Below are 19,429 nucleotides of genomic sequence, written 5' to 3' on the forward strand. Positions count from 1 at the left end.
GGAGAGCATTCAAAGAAAAACAGGAAAGGGTGAGTAGGAGCTCCCTCAGCCCCCACACACAAGCCGTGGATTGTCACTCCCGCCTACCCCCAATCCCAACAGGGGCTGACTGCTGGGACCCAGCCATGGTGCCCACACACAAAAATATGCAAATGTGTTTTCTGTGAGGATTATGGAATGGAGGCAATTGCTTGGCTATTTCAGATACCACGTCATGGGACTTGGGGCTCAGGAGGCTCATTCCATTCAAACACTCACCACAAGAGTCCAACCAGTACCTTTGATCTTAAATCAGAATATTTAGAGGCCATCATACTGGGAGAATGAATGCAGGTCTGAAGATGAATGTATTTCTGTTCTGGTAACCAAAATCAGATTCCCCAGTCTAAAGGCTAATCAATGCCCTTCGTGTGTGTGTGTGTGTGTGTGTGTGTGTGTGTGTGTGTGTGTGTTCCTATTACTCATCCTTTTCTCCATTCTTTTCATTTCCTTTAAATTTCTCTCCCTACTTCAGACTAGAGTCTTTAAGGCTGTCTGTCTTTTCAGGGATTGGGGGTGAAAAAGAGTTGTGAACTCATCTGAGGATTACCTCAGCTCTCTTTTACCAGAGATTTCAGCCAGTTAGATAACTTGAGGGTGATAGGGCAAAGAGGAATTTGGCTACTCCTCTCATTTGTCCACTTATTCATTCATTAAACAGAACTTTATTGAATATCTACACAGGCACAGTCCCCATCCTCACCCAATTAACCTAGCCATATTTAAAAGAACTAATCTTTGATCACCCCTTACTCCCCAGTAGTGACCTCTGGATCAATTTTTAGATCTGGTTTAGCAAAGGAATTTTTTTAAAAGAACCCAGAACCAATAAAAGCGTTATGCAATCAATGGCTAAGAAGACTGTGGGTGCTGTTTTCTATTAGTGATCCATTAACCAGTTTCCAGCCCACAGACTAGGCTGGTCCTATCTCCTACCTAAGCATCCAAGCTCTAAAATTAACTCATTCACCATTCTTTCCTACTTTGTCAGCACAGGTTATTTTGTTCCTATTTTAAATAAGAGACCATCCTTAAATCCAGCCTACCTTTTCTTGTTGGTATCAGTGTTATGTGCTCAGTGCTAACTGAACACATATTTATTGAGTAGCTACAATATGCCAGGTACTGTCCAAGCCACCAGGACTACAAATTTTCATCATGATCCCTTCATGAAGTCAACAAGTGAGTGGGATCAGACAACTCTTGGCTTACTGTTTTTTAAAAAAAAAAAAAGATTTTATTTACTTATTCATGAAAGACACAGAGAGAGAAAGGCAGAGACGTAGGCAGAGGGAGAAGCAGGCTCCATGCAGGGAGCCTGATGTGGGTCTCGATCCTGAGACCGCAGATCACACCCTGAGTCAGGGGCAGGTGCTCAACCACTGGGCCACCCAGGCGTCCCAACTTACTATTCTTTACAAGATACAAAACAACTCTAATTATGGACTGCTGTGCCAAAAAACCAAGGTGAAGAATGTGGTTCTAATATAATGGAATAGTAGGGATTGTTTGCACTTGTTGACTACAGGTGATAAACTTTTAAGTTTCTTTGTTTATCAATTCTATCTGTGTACAGTTGTTATGTTAGTGATAGAGCAATATAGATGATGGTTAAATAGTTAATAATGTTTTATAGAGTTTTGAACCATCCAATCCTGTAAGAAATGCTTTCAAGTTGGTTTTAAGAACCAGATAGTTGAAAGACTAAATAAAGCACGTGGCCACTCCCATAGAGCAGACTTTTCCTTCCTTCTGGAACTCTTAAATTAGAGAACCAAAAGAGATACAAATGAGTTTTGCAGCTCTGGGCCTCTGAGATAAAAGATGAATTATTCCAGTCTCTTGACATTAACCTGCAGTATGAGACACTGAGGCTACTTGTATTGATGAGGGATGGCTCCAGTGTGGTACATCAGCAATAGACTTAGCATATGAACAGAGTAGTGATTTGTGGCCAACATATTTGTGCTTGCTTCAAGAAATTATTTTTTTGTCAGACTTGGCAGGGATCCAGAGGCTGGAGAGTCATCCCTGGGTTGTGGATTGGACATACCATTCCACCTCCTGGAACTGAGGAGTCTTTTAGCACCTAATTGGAAAACAGCTCCATCTCCAACACAACTCCAAACTATCAACAAGGCTCTGCATGTGAATCTCCCTTCACTTTAAACTTGCTGGACTATATTCATTCAATAACAAAGGATCCTTACATTGTTCTATAACTACTAGGAACTTCGGCTTATCCAGCCTCTCAGATGCTCTCCTTTTACAAGAAAAATTAAAATGAACTGGCTTAAAGTCTCATATAAAATAATGACAAGCCTTATGTTTTAATTAGCTCACCTTTTGTCTTAATAAAATTAGTGGGTGGCCATTTTTTTTCTTACAAATGGAACTGTCATTGGTTTCTTTGGCTTTAATAGAAGGATTTGTTTGGAATATATTATTCATTGGTGAAACTAAAAGAACATTTTGTTTGTTTTGTTTGAGGGCCCCAGGGTGATCAGGAAAAGGAAAAACATTGATTAAAGAGGTTTTGAATAATAGTACTGCATTCTCCCTTTATAATTTTCATGTGACAAAAGAACTATAACACATAATAACTCCGTGTTGTCAGGCTATTGAGGTATGCTAACTCAGTCTATGTTATAAAACAAGATTTAGAACTGATGGAGAGGGATGGCTGGGTGGCTCAGTGGTTGAGCGTCTGCCTTTGGCTCAGGTCATGGGATCGAGTCCTGCTTTGGGCTCCCCACAGGAAGCCTGCTTCTCCCTCTGCCTGTATCTCCGCCTCTCTCTGTGTGTCTCTCATGAATAAATAAATAAAATCTAAAAAAATAAAAATAAAAAAAAACTGGATGGAGAAAATAAGACCGATCTGAGTTTAAATCCTGACTCCAATTTCTCACTCCATCATTTAATACCTTGACCAAATTGTTTAACTTCCTTGAATCTCATTTAATGGAGATCATCACCTCACCTCCCTCCTAGGATTGCTGAGAGGGTTGAATGTGAGACTCAGCCCAGTTCCTGGCATGGTGAAGACCCTCAATGGATGACATTTCCTCATTCATCCCTCCTTTCCCTTCTCCCTGTAGCCACATTTATGAGAAGACATCACAGTTCCCCTAGTGAGGGGGCTACTAGGTCTCAGGGTTTCCAGATCTCTGCTGATTTAAGAATCCAATTGTGCTGATATTATTTATGCAAATGTCAGCCAGGGACCGATGCCATACCAAGAATGAGTCAATTCAGAGCTCTCCTTTAACAGTCTAATTTTGCCTCAGAAAAGAACTGGGTTTTCCTCACTGATGGTGGAGAACAGTGGGAGAGATTCCCAAGGACGCAGGCACTGCTGATACAGAGTTCTCATGACACTGAGGGCTTTTGTGGAGAAGGTCCAGAACTCCTCTAAGGGACAAGAAACAGGAATTAGCAGCTTGGGCTTTGAAATCTGACAAGATAGGGTTTGGATCCTGATTGTTACTCACTAGCTGAGTCCCCCTCTTTAAAGTGTCTGTTTTCTCTCAAGAGTTCTTATAAGAATTAAGGAAGGCAGCGTGCATGAAGCATTTAGGACAGTGACCGGCACATAGTAAATGCTCAATAGAAGTCAGTTATACTCTCTTCTATCTCTATCTCCTTCTCTCTCTCCTTTCCACCTTCTCTCTCTTCTTCTCCCACCCTGTCCTGGTCAGACTTTACCTCTGCTCTGTTTGCTAATTATTGAAGGCTGCCTGCCATCCAGCAGTTGGCACATTAACGGAGATGTTGTTTTTTACACATTTACTATGTTCTCACTTCTGCTGAAATACTTACCTCCCACCCATACACACCCCAGTCAACATTAATTCATTCTTTGATCATTATTTTATGAAGCCTGTCTTCACATACTTAAAAGAAACTATAATTATTGCTCAGTCATATGAAACTGCACATAACTAAGTAAATAGTTGTTGATTGATCCTGTAGATAATCAAGAGCTTAAATAATACACTTTATTAAAAAGCTGTCTAATTTCACACCATTATTTCTAAGTTTCATATTCTACCAAAATAGTTTATCTCAGTTAAACTGCTTTTTTAAAAAGCTACATATGTCTCTATTAAAATATGAGCATTAATAATAATGATCTGAATATGCTTCATGGAAAGTGAAGCTGCTCTATTGTCATGGATTGGAGGCTAAGAAATCACCACCTTGGTAAATAAGTTAATATTTACCAAATGCCCTCAGGATGCACAGCCCTTTATTGATAACTTTAAAGATTTATAAGTTTAGTGAGAGAGATTCCCATTTCTTTTTTTCCTGGAAAAATTCTTTATGCTTTCAGAGACACAGGTAGATTATAGATTATAGATTATGTATGTATGTATAGATTATAGATTATGTCTCTATAATCATATACATATATATATATATATATAATTAGCTTCTTTATATTGGCTTTATATCACCAATACAACAAAGAGACATAGATTTACATTATATACAAGCTTACTATTATTTTCCCAAGTTAGGTGTATCTATTCTGATATAACCACTAAAAAGTGCATGAAATATGCATAAATCCTGTCTAACGACTCAAGTTAAATATACCTCAAAGAATGTTCTATCTTATTAAAATTTGCATACATTTTTCTTACAAGGGAGTCATTATTCTACATTGTAGCATGTGTTTTATTACAAACTTGGAGTTCATTGATGAATAGTGATGGAACTGCAAATCAAGTCAATAGCTTAATTAGCTCAGCAGGATTTTAGAAAGCTCTTCCTCTGTGAGCAGTTAGGTTAGGACCTTCAGCTGAGTTCCAGGCACCCTGTTCTCTCCCCATGGAGAGGTGAGGTCTCCTAAGGAGCAGATCCTTACCTGAGGCCCTCGCCCTCTGGAGAGTTCTGTCTGCAGTACTCCAGAGTGTAGGTTTCAGTGGCCTCTGGGTTGGCAGGGCGCCATCGGATGGTGGCTGTGTTCCAACACACTGTACAGTCCTCTGCGTGGATTACAGGGGTGGAAGGTGCTGCCAGAGAGAACCAAATCAATTATGGAACGGTCAACATCAGCTCTGCTTCCCTGGTACCATGGGAAGAGTGCTTGGGCATTGTTTTAATTTTTTTTATTAAAAAAAACATTCTTGGCGGATCCCTGGGTGGCTCAGCAGTTTCATGCCTACCTTTGGCCCAGGGCACTATCCTGGAGTCCCAGGATCGAGTCCCGTGTCAAGCTCCCGGCATGGAGCCTGCTTCTCCCTCTGCCTGTGTCTCTGCCTCTCTCTCTCTCTCTATCATAAATAAATAAAAATAAATCTCTAAAAAAATAAAAAATACATTCTTGGGGTGCCTGGATGGCTCAGATAGTTAAGCATCTGCCTTTGGCTCAAGTCATGATCCCAGAGTCCTGGGATCAAGCCCTGCCTCCTTGCTTAGTGGGGAGTCTGCTTCTCCCTCTCCCTCTGTTCTTCCCTCAACTCATGCTCTCTTCCTCTATAGTGAGTAAAATATTTAAAAAATAAAATTAAATAAATAAAAAATACATTACTGGTTGAAAGCCCAAAAGATATGAAAATTTATATAATGAAAAGTCACCCTCCCACCTCTACCTTCCAAACTGCAGTTCCCACTCATCCCCAGAGAGCCTCTAATATTAGCTTCCTATAAATCCTACCAGTTTCTTTATACCTAAACAAGCAAATAAAAATAAAGAATCTTGTCTACCTCCCTTCACAGAAAAGTTAGCCATGATCTTGTCTTCAGTAGGTACGCAACAAATACTTGTTTTGGAAGGCAAGAAGAAAGGATAAAATGGTAGGAATGAGTCATTTCTTCCTCTGAGATAGTTAAAATGATCTTCAAGGCAACCTTGAAGGCAAAATGATCTTATGCCACACCTACTTCAGCCCCTGTGGAAAGGTTCCATGTGGAAATGTATTCCCGGTTGACTATCATTGCTGAAAAATCTTCTGGGGCTCCTAGCACCCATGTAATGAAGCCTGGGCTTCTTACTTTGGCAAACATACCCCCTGCCCACCCACTAGCCTTTCTTACCTCATCTCATTCTTCTCCTTGTTTTTAAGTCAAAAGAAGTAATACCAAGTTTCTTATAGTGCCCTGCATACTCCATACTGTTTCTTACCTTGATGCCTCTGCTCATATGTTTTCTTCAAATGGAATACATTCCTTTAACGGATCCTTTAATGGCTTCCATTCAGGAATCAATTCTAAGAAGCCATTCCAGGTCCTCTCCCTCCCCAGGCTTTCTTAGAGAGAGGACACCCCTGTGAAGTGTTCTCGTAATAACTTGTAAATCATTAGATCATGGCTCTTGTCACAATTTTTTTTATGATCTTCTGCTTTTGATCTCTCCCACTTGACTACAAGCTTCTTGAGAACAGGAACTCAGTTTTATTCATCACCATACACTCAGCATTCTACAACACCCAGCATACAACAGGTACTTAATACATGCACCTTAGTTGACCTTAGTAGTCTGCAAAGAAGTGAATATTGCCTCCCAACACCATTTTAACATCTCTTTACCTGTTCTAAAAATTGCCCTTTCGCTGGGAAGGCTACATCCGGTGAAGTTCACAGCCATTACCCACACTTGATAGCATCGGTCAGGTTCCAGATCTTCAAAAATGCAGTAGCTTTCTTTCACTGTCAATCTGTATTCTTCCACCAAGTCTAGCATCAAACACAATTATAAACTCTAGAGTGTCTTCCGAAGTTAATTGAAAACTATAGCTATTGGAGGTTGCTCTATTATTTTCAGTGGAAAATTCAAAGCGATAAATTTACAGATAACATTCTGTGATAGCTAGCACTTTAGAATATATAAGAAAGCAATGGCATGGGAAAAAGAGATACTGAGAGTGATGCATTCTTACCTGTAAACACTTATCAGAAAATAATAGCATATTAGTAAGATTCTGAGCTTCAGCGACCACAATTAAAATAACTTATTTTAACAGCAAATACTAAAATCGCATAGAGTTTATGTTAGCTTAAATCTCAGTAATATAGTCTCAGAAAATTCTTAAGAAGCAATGCCAGTATTTCAGGAGAGAGTATGTAACAAAATATGGACAACCCCGTTTTTTCTAAATATATGATGCTATAAAGCACTTTCCCAAATTAGTAAACAATATTAGTATTCAGTACGATTTTCCAAGTTTCAGATCCTGGTTCCTTTTCATGAATTCCAGCATCTTTTCAACTACAGTGTTCCACAATTTATAGAAATACTTATATAATTTTGATAAGTCATAAACTATTCTATAAAGTAACTTGAAAAAAAAAAAATAAAAAAAAAAAAAAAATAAAGTAACTTGTTCAATCAAGATATTTCCTAAAATGTCTTATTTTACTTTCAATATTGCAGTGGCATTATTACTCGCTACCATGATGAACAAATCTGATCACTCTTACTGAAATTTTTTCTCCTTTACAAAGAATTATTTTCATTTTTAAATTAGTCCATGGTCATTTTAGTTATCCTCCCTTATGTCTCTCAAAAGTCACATCTTCAAAACTCCTCCAGTTAAGAAGCCCAGATCATTTTCTTTTAAAGGGAATTTAGGAGCTCTTCAATATAGTTTCATTAATTGCATCTTTCCAGCCCAATGAAGCTCTATACTTTCTGGATGGAAAGTTTGGTTTAAAGAGTCTCATAAGAACTTATACACCGAAAAACATTTCCCATACATCCTCGAAACTATGGCTATAGTGGAATCATCTTCAGTGGAATCATCTTCTTCACCTGAGTCCTATCACCCCAGCGCTTGTTACAACAGTGCACATAGAATGTGCTGGGGGGACCATATACACAGCGTGGTATCACAGTATAGATCACCGGATTAGCTAACTGGCATCAGCAGATTTCAAGTTGTTGAATGAATGAGACACAGTACACATAAGTGTTTTGGGGGGCTGGGGTTGGAAGGAGGTGAAGCATTAAAAAAAAAAAAAAAGCACTCCAGGCAATAAATTGGTGCTAAGAGGAGTTTTGGAGAGCCACAAAATTCCATGATATATACAGCTAGATAGAGAGGAAGAAGAAGCGTGGTATAAGAAAACGAACCCTGAAACAAGCAAACAAAAACATAAGCTTTGGAGTCTCAAAGGACTGTGGTTGAATCCTACCCCTGTCACGTAAAAGTTGTGTGGCCTTGGGCAAATTATTTAACGTCACATCAGTTTTCTTATTTGCAAATGGAGATAATAACACTTACCTTGTTGTGTTGTGACAGGTATATGGCTATAGATAGCCAGTAAAATAAGCAGTCCTTAATAGATAAACTTAGCCAACGTTACACTATGCCTATGGTTGCTTTTTTGTTTTCTTTTTCCTAATTTAAATAAGTATGATATTTCAAAAAACTTAAATCTTGGTAACAGCGAAATATATAATAATTCATTCCTTGTCACAAATTGGGCTCCTGAGTTTTGTAATAGCATGTCCATCCTGTCACATGCTCATCTGGTTTCCAAAATATGTGGATCTGTCTTCGACAAGCAATATACAATTGCCAGCACGCCAGCTCTGATTCATCAGGAAGTACAAACTCAAAGTATCTGGCTTCTAGGTCTTATTAGAAGTCCTACTGAGCAGAGAGACATTTACAGAGACTCAACTAAATATGTGTCATACATTTACTTTCACCTCTACATGCATATTAATTGGAGACACGAAGAGACTACACATATTGAGGCCTATGCCTTGAGAATTGTGAATCTTAAATTAACCTTAATGATTTGTTTGCAGCTTTTATCAAGGTGGATCTGAGAAACCACTAACCATGACATCTAATACTGCATTTGCATTAAAATTATTATTATGTCCTATATACAGCTCACTTCTCCTCTGCACATTGGTATGTGGTTTCTTTCTTTCTTTTTTTTTTTTTTTTTGTATACTGTCTTTTAAACTCAAGTACTAATTGAAATTTGTTCTCCCAGAAGTGCTGGTCAGTCTGTTGCCTCCTTTCTGAAAATGAAAATCTTTTACTTGCTCCTGTTATCCTGAGAACTCAAAGCCAAATTTGAACCTCAATTACAATATTCACCATTATGATATTTATCAATTTTCTTTTCCTTAATTCTGATTTCCAATTTTTGCCTATATGTTTTGTTTGCTTTATATGGTTGTTGGTTTGATGTTGCTTTTGTATGTGGCTATAAATGCTTTGTGGAATGAGTCCTAATATGGATATCTTTAAATTAAGCTGCAGAAATGTACATACACATGCATCTGTATTTGTGTTAGGAATCCTACCGTTTACTTCTTGGTCGTCTTGTGGCTCCTCCATGCAGTAAACCTGGAAGGAGTCAATGACATCTTCCTTGTTCATGCTCCAATAAACTGCAATTGTTGTACTAGTGGCAGAATTTGGTTCCTGAGGTTCTAATCTAGGAGGCTGTGGAACTGGAATATAATAAGTAAGATTTATTATCACTAATGCTGTTTTTCACTCCTTGATTGTTTTTCTTTTTGCAAAAGTCACTTATACTTGTTGAAAAAAATTCAAAGAATACAGAACAGAGAGCAAAAGTGGAAGGGCTCCCTTGTTCTCAGCAACACCCACCCAAGGATATTCATTGGAGGCAACAACTGTGACATTTGAATGTGTATCCTTCCAAAAGGTTTTTATGCATTTGTGTGTGCATCTGTATATACACAGAGAAATAAAAACAGACCCCAAAATATGATCACTTGATAATACTCTTCTGTAGTTTTATATTCTGAGTAATAAACTTATACAGGGTAGAGGATGCATCAAATGATTTGGTTTTCCTTTAAAATGAAAACTTGAGTTGCTTTGCCACATAACCACTGTTGTATTCCTTCTACATAGAGACTGTATTCACAACAGAGACAAATAAACCCCTTTCAGATCCAGTTGCCACATCACTAAAGCTGGAAAAAGACATATATGAATAAAATATAAAAATACACTTTCTGAAAAAAAAAATACACTTTCTGAAATTACTACCCCATTTTCTCTAATGTGGCTATATCTACAAATTTTTTTAAAAATTAAACAAAATATAAAAACTACATAGGAGGGGATCCCTGGGTGGCGCAGCGGTTTGGCGCCTGCCTTTGGCCCAGGGCACGGTCCTGGAGACCCGGGATCGAATCCCACATCAGGCTCCCGGTGCATGGAGCCTGCTTCTCCCTCCGCCTGTGTCTCTGCCTCTCTCTCTCTCTCTGTGACTATCATAAAAAAAAAAAAAAAACTACATAGGAGAAAAAGTGCCGATTAATTGATTCAAAAATAAGGTTTAGATATCTAATATATCTCTATTATTCTGAATTGTAAATTCAGATAATATTCTCAAGTGTTTTCATAGAAATGTTTAAAGTTTACATTATGCATATTGAATATGAATGGTATGCACAACACCATAAATCAAGCTCCTAGGCAACTCTCTTCTAAAATTTTTGAGATACAAAGGCATTGAACATATTTTACAAATTAAGGGTAAATGTTATGCCTATAGTTGAAAAGATGTCATGCTTTTAAATTTGTTTGTGGTTATTTTTTTTCAGTCAATACTTCCTGAGAGATAAGCTTACCGAAATACCGGGCCAGACTTTATGAGATTACTTTGTGAAAAGTCAACACCAAAGGAAAAGAAAACAAAGGTTAGTTCAACAAGATGGTAAAAAAATAATAATAATAATGAATAGGTCTAAAGAATGGAACAAAAAGAGGCAAATTGGAAAGATTCAATAAAGAGATAAAGAGCTGAGGAAATCCAAAGTTATGAAAAATGAGAAGCAGGAAAAGAGCATGGTCAAATTCATGGGCTTCTGAGCAGAGACACCAGCCTGAGGTTAAATACCAGATTCCCCCACTCACTAGCTGTGTTAGCTTAGCCTCAGCTTCCCCATCTTTGAAATGGGAAAACAACAATAATATAATAATAATATAGTAATACCACTTCCTCCCAGGTTTGCTGTAAGCAGCATATGTACATTAAGTGCTTAGCAGATTGTCTGACACATAACCAGTGCTAAAGTTTCACAAGACAAAATGGCTTTGGCAGGAGCACAAAAAATGGAAGGAAGAAGGTATAGGAAGCGGGTGAAGATGGGAGTTGATCTAGCGATCTGGCAAATCACAGAGGGAGTACAGAGGTAAGACATGCTGAGCCCGCTGCGAGATAAACTCAGAAGCCTGCCTGTCAAGCACCACCCCAACAAATGATAATGGTTCAGATCCCCTCACACAGTGTTTGACTTTCCTGTTTGTCTTCCCAGCAGGAAATCAGTGTCACATTCCAAAGGCGTCCATCCAGATAAGTGTAGTTCCATAAATTTTCATGCTGCCCAGGTTTACAGCAGAGCTAAGCAGATGCTTCAACTCTTGTCAATTGTCTTTGAAACAGCATAAAACTCCTTGAGGCATGAATCATGAAAATCTCCCTTTCTTTTTTCTTATGAATTTTACATTGAGCCATATCTGCTTTTAAAAATGGCAACATGTTTCAAAAATCTCTCTCTTCTCTCTCAGGTAGCTTAACAAACTTAAAAGTGTTATTTACTCACCCCTAAATCAACAAATTTTAAGAAAGAAGTAGTTGTAGCAAAGCATGTGGGCTAGGAATGATTTTGTATCTCATGTGCTCCTTCCCCCAAAATTATTACAGTGAAAACATCTCTTTTTTTTCAAAAATAAGAAATGCTTTTACTTTTCAAAGTATTCTAAAATTAAAAAGAGATAAGAATATTCTATAGATGCCATCCAATGATAATGGCTAGATTAACAATTCCTGTGCAGCAGAATATCAGAGACTCAGATTTATGTGTTAGCAGCTTTGTTTACACTTCTATAGGAATAAACTTGCATGGGAGTAATGCCAAAAAAAATACAAAATCGGATTTGAAGGCTTCTTTATAGGAGACTAAGGAACTGGGCTGAGAAATCACACCACACAGAGTCCCTCTACCTGGTGGAGTACGCCCATAAAGAGCTGTCACACTCCTTTAAGCATCAGATCAACTTGGACGTCAGGACTTGAGTGTCCAGATAGACTCCCACTCCAGCTATCTGTCCCTAGGAGAGCAGCATTATTCACAATAGCCCAAATGTGGAAGCAACCCAAGTAGACATCAATGCGTGAACAGATAAGCAAAATGCAGTACAGACATGCAATAAGATATTAATTTAGTCTTGAAAAGGAAGGGGGAGAAAAAGAAAAGAAAAGGTAGGACATTCTGACACATGCCACAACACGGATGAACCTAGGACATGACGCTAAGTGAAATGAGTCAGTCACAAAGAGACAAATACCGCACGACCCCACTTACACAAGGGACCAACAGTAGTTAAATTCATTGAGACAGGAAGTGGAGTGGTGGACACCAGAGGCTGGGGAACTGGAGGAATGGGGAGATGTTGTTCAACAGGTAGAGTCTTAAGTTGGCGAAATGAAAAGAATTTGGGAGACGGATACTGATAATGGTTGTACAAGGATGTGTAAATATTTAATATTTAATACAATATATTGTACACCTCCAAGTGGTTAAGACGGTAAATTTTATGTTATGTGTATTTTACCACAATTTAAAACAAAACCAAAACCAAAAACCAAGTCCATAGGAGCCAAAGTCAAGGAAGCACTGGATATTATTAATCTCTGGTTACCCCTCCTCTCACGGCAATGCACTCCACTTTGTGTTGTGGAGCAGACTCCCTGGAGCCCAACTGCTCCCTACCACACAGGTAGCTGTGTACCTAGGACAATACTGGGGACATTTTTCTGTTGCCTGTATCCTCACCTGTCAAGTGGGATTAGTAACAAAACCTATCTCCTAGGGTTGTTGGGAACTTGTCTAAAAGGATTTACTGCAGTCTCCCCAGTGCTCAGCGCCATGTAAGTGTGGAATAGATGTGAGGGGCTGGTCCATTTTTCAGTAGAAGAGTCACATCCTGTCCTTGGAATTTCTGATTAGTTTTGGCAATGATCAGATTAACTTTTCAGATACCAGGTGAGGTTTTTATATCTGAGAGGCGTCACTGGCCAAAAATGAACCAAAACTATTTATCAGCAAGTCAACGCCCTGGGCTCCAATTCCATGAAGCAGACACAACCCTCTGTGGCATCTGCCTCACAGAATCAGTCTCCCTGTAAACAGCTCGGAACTCCTGGGAGTCCCAGGTACCCTGTTTCTGAATGAATCATTAAGACTTTGTGACAATTTAACCCCGTGGCCTCTTAAATAAATAAAATGTCCTCTCATTGCCTGTCAGATATTCAAAAGAATCCCATTCTAAATAAATCCTTTAAAAGCAAACAGCCTAGTCTGTTAATCAGAATTTCTTAGTTTCCAATTGCCTCTCTATTTAAATGCCTCTTAAAGACAGTACAAAAAAACACCCTTTGATTTTGACACATTGATAGAGAAAATCTCTAAGGATAAATGGCTGAATATTTTTACTTTGTAGAAGGCTGGTAGGTTTGAGGGGCCTAAAAAGACCCACAAAAAGCCTTTTACTAAACTAAAATTCTTCCTACAGGATTGAAAATTAATTGTCAATATAAAAATAGCAGCTGTCTTGAAGGTGGTTTGGAAAGAATATAGCATCTTTTAAGGAAGATATCTGAGTACATTTTACAGTAAGTGAAACTTGATAACTTCACTGAAACACAGCAGCTTTGAGAAATCTAAATAAGTATCATTGTCTTGTTTGTTAAAATAGCACATTAAAAAATATTTTGAAGAGATGGCAGGATGCTTCTGACAGCTGAGTAGGAGGCTCCCGGCCACAGAGCATGATGCTGAGCTGTTAGTTCTCTAAGCTAATCTGTTTAGTATGAAAAAAGGAGGGGGGCAGGGGGGAACTTAGTTGAAGAGGGAAAAACCACTCATAAGGAAAAATCTGTTCAATACATATGAAAATATTTGATTTATTTTTCCTTCTATATCTGACTGCTGGTGTGAAGCAAATAATCTCTAGAAGACAGAGAAAGAAATCCTAGTTTACAAAGAGAAAAAAAAAAGACGAGACCCTTTGGTTTCACTGCTACTTCCTCCTATCTCCTTGATATCCCAGGACAGTTATAGAGCTTCAAATGAAAATACAGATTATAACTGAAATGGTATGCTAGTCTTATGCTGTGATTCAGAATCAAGCTTTAAATTTTTACAACTATGAGGTGTTTTTCCCAGTTATATCTCCTTATATACAAAAACTTTACAAGGGAAACAAAAGCAAAAATAAACTACTGGGATCATACCAAAATAAAAAGCCTTTGCCTGGTAAGGGAAACAAGCAACAAAACAAAACAACCATCTACAGAATGGGAGAAGATATTTGCAAATGATGTATCTAAGGGGTTATATAAAGAACTTACACAATTCAACACCAAAAAACACAGATCATTCCATTAAAAAAATGAGCAGAGGACATGAATAGTTTTTCCAAAGAAAACATCCAGATGGCCAACAGGCACATGAAAAGATGCTCAACATCACTCATCATCAGGGAAATGCAAATCAAACCAGAATGAGATATCACTTCACACCTGTCAGAATGGCTAAAATCAAAAACTCAAGAAACAACAAGTGTTGGCGAGGATGTAGAGAAAAAGGAACACTTCCCACTGCTGGTGGGAATGCAAACTGATGTAGCCACTGTGGAAGACAGTAGGGAGGTTCCTCAAAAAATTAAAAACAGAAATACCATACAATCCAGGAATGCCACCACTGGGTACTCAGCCATAAAAAAAGAATGAAATCTTTCTACTCACAAGCAACATGGATGGACCTAGGAGGTATTACGCTAAGTGAAATAAGTCAGAGAAAGACCAATACCAAATGATTTCACTTATGTGTGGAATCAAAAAAACAGAACAAACAAGAAAACAAAAACAGAAACAGAATCATTAATACAGAGAACAAACTGGTGGTTGCAAGAGGGGGCTTGGGGATGGAGTATGTATAGGGGATTAAGAGGTACAGACTCCAGTTATAAAATAAATAAGTCACAGAGGTAAGAAATACAGCATAGGGAATTTAGTAAATAATACTGTAATAACACTGTATGGTGACGGATGGTGACTACACTTCTCCTGGTGAGCAAAGTTTCATGTACAGAATTTTTGATTCATCATGTTATACACTTGAAACCTACATATTGTCAACTATACTTTAATTTAAAAACTTTCAAGACAAACAAGGAAAGCTGCCAAATTTCATTGAGGTAATTAATATATTAAAATTCCTACCAGCCACTTGCTTTAACATCTGGTCACTTCTTGCTGAGCTGTCATCATAATGTTCAAAAAGTGAAAACGCAGCAGGCATTTTCTCTAAAGAAGCAGTGCTCTCCATTGCAGAAAGCAACCTATCAGAGGGAAGACATTTCCAAGTAAGTCAAGAAATTATCAACATACAGAATGAAAACTAAAATGATTTATTGGTGGTGGTGGTGGGTTTTGTGAGGCACTGTATCCAAATAGGAGATAAACTGTTTTGATGTGTAGAAAGATATGTCTAAAATTTATTTATTCTTAGGATCCTTTGGGGTAACTGGTTAATATTAGAAATTCCATGCCTATATTCTCAAATCTGAATAGATTCCATCGAATTACACAGTCTCAATATTACATCTGTAATCCTAAAAATTATTGTATTCTAATGATTATCTTTTCCTTATTTTCTGAAGAATATAAAGGTTGCAAGCCCATCTGGAAATTCATACACTGTATGATGCCCTTGCTGGTCTTCACCCTCCCAATTATGCTTCTAGTTATTTAGTCTTTCAAAAACTGTGTTCACCTCTTGTGTGCCAAGCACTGTTCTGGGTATTGGGGATACAGCAGTGATGGAGGATAATGTCTAAATTCTTAAAAGACTAAACAAACCACAGTTTATAAGCCAACAGCATTTATATACTCAAGACCCTCCTGGGAGGGATGTTTAGTCTTTGTATCCAGGTGTAAACTGGGCTTTAAAACAAACGAACAAAACAAAACAAACAAACAAAAACAGGTTGATTCTGAAGAGGGAAAAAGGTAAGGAGAGATTGTAAAAGCATTTCACTTTAGCATGAGGGGCCTAAAATTTGGTTAGGAGCTCTCCTTTCTGCATCTTGCTCATAGGAGACGAGAATTATATTCCAGCAGTTAAGCCAGTTTTGGGGGAACTCCATCAGCTTCATTAACTGCACCTTTTATGGACTTCTTGGTTTGCACCTCTAAGCCTTTGCTCTTGCTGTTGGAACTTTCTTCTCCTACATACTGTATGGCTCTTTCTTCACTTAACCTAGATCTCTGTTCAAATGTCAGCTCCTCAGAGAGGCCAGCCCTGAGTATGCCACTAACACAGCACTAAGTGTCCCTGATATTCTTTATTCTATTAAATTTTACTTCCTCAACCCATTTCTTTCTGTCTTTCTACTTCACCAGAATATCATCTACGTGCAGAAAAAGACTCTTTTTTGTTCACTGCCACATTGCACTGTGTTACTTGGCACACAGTAGGTGTTTAACAAATTTTGAATGAGTAGAGGACACTTTCACTTAGGTAAGAATATCAGGATCTCAGGTCTGGTAAAACGTTTTCATCAGTGTGAGGGGAGAAGATTATAAAATATAACTGAAATATTTAAAGAGTGTCCACTATGCTCATTAGGAGTTAGGGGCCACAGGCCACCTTGATTGCTGGGGAATGGAGACAGAGAACAAACAGGAGGTTTGTGGCTTGACTGTGAAGAGCCTTTTGTGTCCACCAAGAGTTTCCATTTTATCTTGTAAGGCAAGGAGAGTCACAGAAATGTTTTCACAAGGGAAGAATTTCCTGGCATGAGTCTGAGAAAGGATCAAAGCAAACAGAGCAGAGGCACAGTGAGGTCGGTTGGGAGAAGCCCACAATGCTCTGGGTGAGGGAAAACATCATGAGCCTAAAAGGAGGGCTTTGGGGGCACAGAGGCCACATGGAGATGACAGATTCCAAATTAACAAACAAGGTTGACGAGTACATATACTAAGCCTAGTCAACACACATCACTGACTAGATGGGAGACTTCCTGAAACACAAAAGTTTGACTGTAGATACCACAAGTAAAATGTCTGCGTTTTCCCTTATGCCCTGACCTGTTCAATTTTAACATCCATATGTGAAAGGGTAAGTGAACATCTTTTTAAGAGCAGGTCCTACAGGGGTTGAGACTCTCCTTCTTTTTCATTATTATAACATAAAAAAAAGTAAACTGGAGAGGGGAAAAAATGCATCTTCTTAACAGGCCAGCATTTTCTAAGCAAATGTGTTTTTCAAAATATGCAAATATTGAGTCTAAATATGTTTGACATCATTCCTTAATTTAAGCAGTTTTAGTGTTGAGAACAATCATTTAATAGACAAGCACTGCCTTTAGAGATATAATATGAAGGGAGGGAAAAGAAACAAAGTAAAAAAAAAAAAGTAGATAATAAGCACTTCTTATGGAAAGGAACACTAATAACATTGAGACTGTGAGGCAGAAATTGTCTTGAGCACATTAAAGCCTTCTTTTTAGTGAAACGATCAAGCTTTACCACTTTTACGCATGTGTGTCTATGTGTGTGTACATATGTGCATGTCTAATGAGGCTTTCATTAATTGCTCACATTTCATCACCAAATCTCAAATTTGCCTGTCTTTTTTTCTTCACAGAAAAATAATGATTATCCCAAATCTACTCTCCTTTAGGGGGCATGGCATGCAGCTTTAGCAGAGATCATTCATTGTCAACTGGACAATGAAATAAAAATTAATTAAAAAGACACACAGATGAATAACGTCAAGCACAAAACCAAAGAAATGGTATTTAGAATTAAACGAATGACAATTCATATTAGCAAGTTAATATTCTAATGTTTAGAAAAATAAAAATGTACTATAGCATTTTTAAAAGTAAAAGCATTTGCAATTTTTTATTCACCAAGTTTTCTTGTCAATCAATATGTTCCATGGGTAGATGAAATGTTAAGTAAGCACATAATGCATCCAATATATATGAAATGACACTATGAATCTGTGTATTTTTAGATAAAAATAAAAATCAGTAATACTGATTTAGATAAAAATAAAAATCAGTAATACTCAGAAATACTTAGAGTAATACTTAGAGAAAAATACTTATCATTTTTTTAACCATAAAGAAAACTGGGAGCAAAGCCTGGGTCTGAGTTCCTAGACCTGCCTGATGTGCCTCAGACTCCTGTGTGATAACTGGTAAACATGCAGAGCTCTCGTCCCACCCTGGATTCTCCTCTCGTGGATCTGGGATGGGGCTCCAGGGGCTCTAGCTTAAGAAACTGCATTGGTAATTCAGGCACAGCCAGTTTGAGGAACCACTGGGCCATCACAGACCCATATAGACTGTTATAAACCAGAGGTTCTCAACCCTGTCTGCCCATTAAAATCACCTCAGAAGCTTTAAGAATGCCTAGCCCATACCCCCAGACCAATTAAACTGGAATCTCAAGAGGTAAGACTCAAGTGTCAGCACTTTTGAAAGCTCCCTGGGTAATTTAAGAGAGCCATTATAATAAAGCCCTTATTGATTAATGCCAATATTAATATGCAAGTTATTTTCTTAAAAGTTATTAGCAATATTCTACTGAATAGATTGTTTTTAAAGGTAAACAGGATTTATCTGTGCAGTTTTCATTATCTAAAAAAAATCAGTTTTCTATATTTGAACATATCACAAATACAAATTTTTTTATTTTGCTGTATGCTCTCTCATGGTTTATCACTGAGTAAACTCACAATTTTACAATTTTTAAAATTTACATGAAAGGAGTAAAAATGATAAGAACATTAGGCTCAGCTAGTAGAAAGGGCCTTAGGTCTTGCTCTGGGGCAAAAGGGAAAATGTGTCAGATCACTACAAGCAGTTCAATATCAGATCCTCCAAAACATAAATATAGATCTGATGGTATCTGTTTTTATAGACATTTCCTAGTTTCTTGTTGAGTGTTTTGCCTCTTAAAAGTAATGACAAATTTCCCTTAGATTGAGTGTTAACAACAGCCACAAAGACAAAACATAATCAAAAGAGGAAGATTCATTTAGATTAGCTAAGCAGAAAGATAAGTGCATGCCTATCTTTTGAAGAGAAAATGAGAATATTCCATTAAGATTACATAAATCATAAAACTACTCAAAGCAAAAATGAATGATTCTTTCAAATGCTCATATTTAACCAATAAGTCTAAGTATCTACACAATGTTCTATATGCAATGACAAGAAAGATGGTCCAGATTAGGCTGAAAACATAGAACACATCTCAAGGAAGCAGTTAAAAATCTACATTATGATAATTGTTATTTAACTAAAGCACATGCAATTTTCTTTCAAAGCTGTCGTTTAGCTTTTAAAAGCATAGTGTCTAA

The 19,429-nt window shown here is 37.7% G+C and overlaps 1 protein-coding gene across 3 annotated transcripts in view; it reads right to left on the reverse strand.

Annotated features, from left to right (window-relative positions):
• Positions 1-19,429, reverse strand: part of CMYA5 (cardiomyopathy associated 5) — a 93,113-nt gene that overhangs the window by 17,884 nt on the left and 55,800 nt on the right. For all 3 annotated transcript variants that reach the window (XM_041751661.1, XM_041751658.1, XM_041751659.1), the window contains 4 exons: positions 15,274-15,392; positions 9,311-9,460; positions 6,574-6,720; positions 4,910-5,057 (listed from right to left, as the gene is read on the reverse strand). In XM_041751661.1, coding sequence (XP_041607595.1) covers positions 4,910-5,057; positions 6,574-6,720; positions 9,311-9,460; positions 15,274-15,392 — 564 coding nt within the window. The remainder of the gene's footprint in view (positions 1-4,909; positions 5,058-6,573; positions 6,721-9,310; positions 9,461-15,273; positions 15,393-19,429) is intronic.

Source organism: Vulpes lagopus, chromosome 4 (assembly GCF_018345385.1).
Source record: "Vulpes lagopus strain Blue_001 chromosome 4, ASM1834538v1, whole genome shotgun sequence".
Classification (NCBI taxonomy): Eukaryota; Metazoa; Chordata; class Mammalia; order Carnivora; family Canidae; genus Vulpes; species Vulpes lagopus.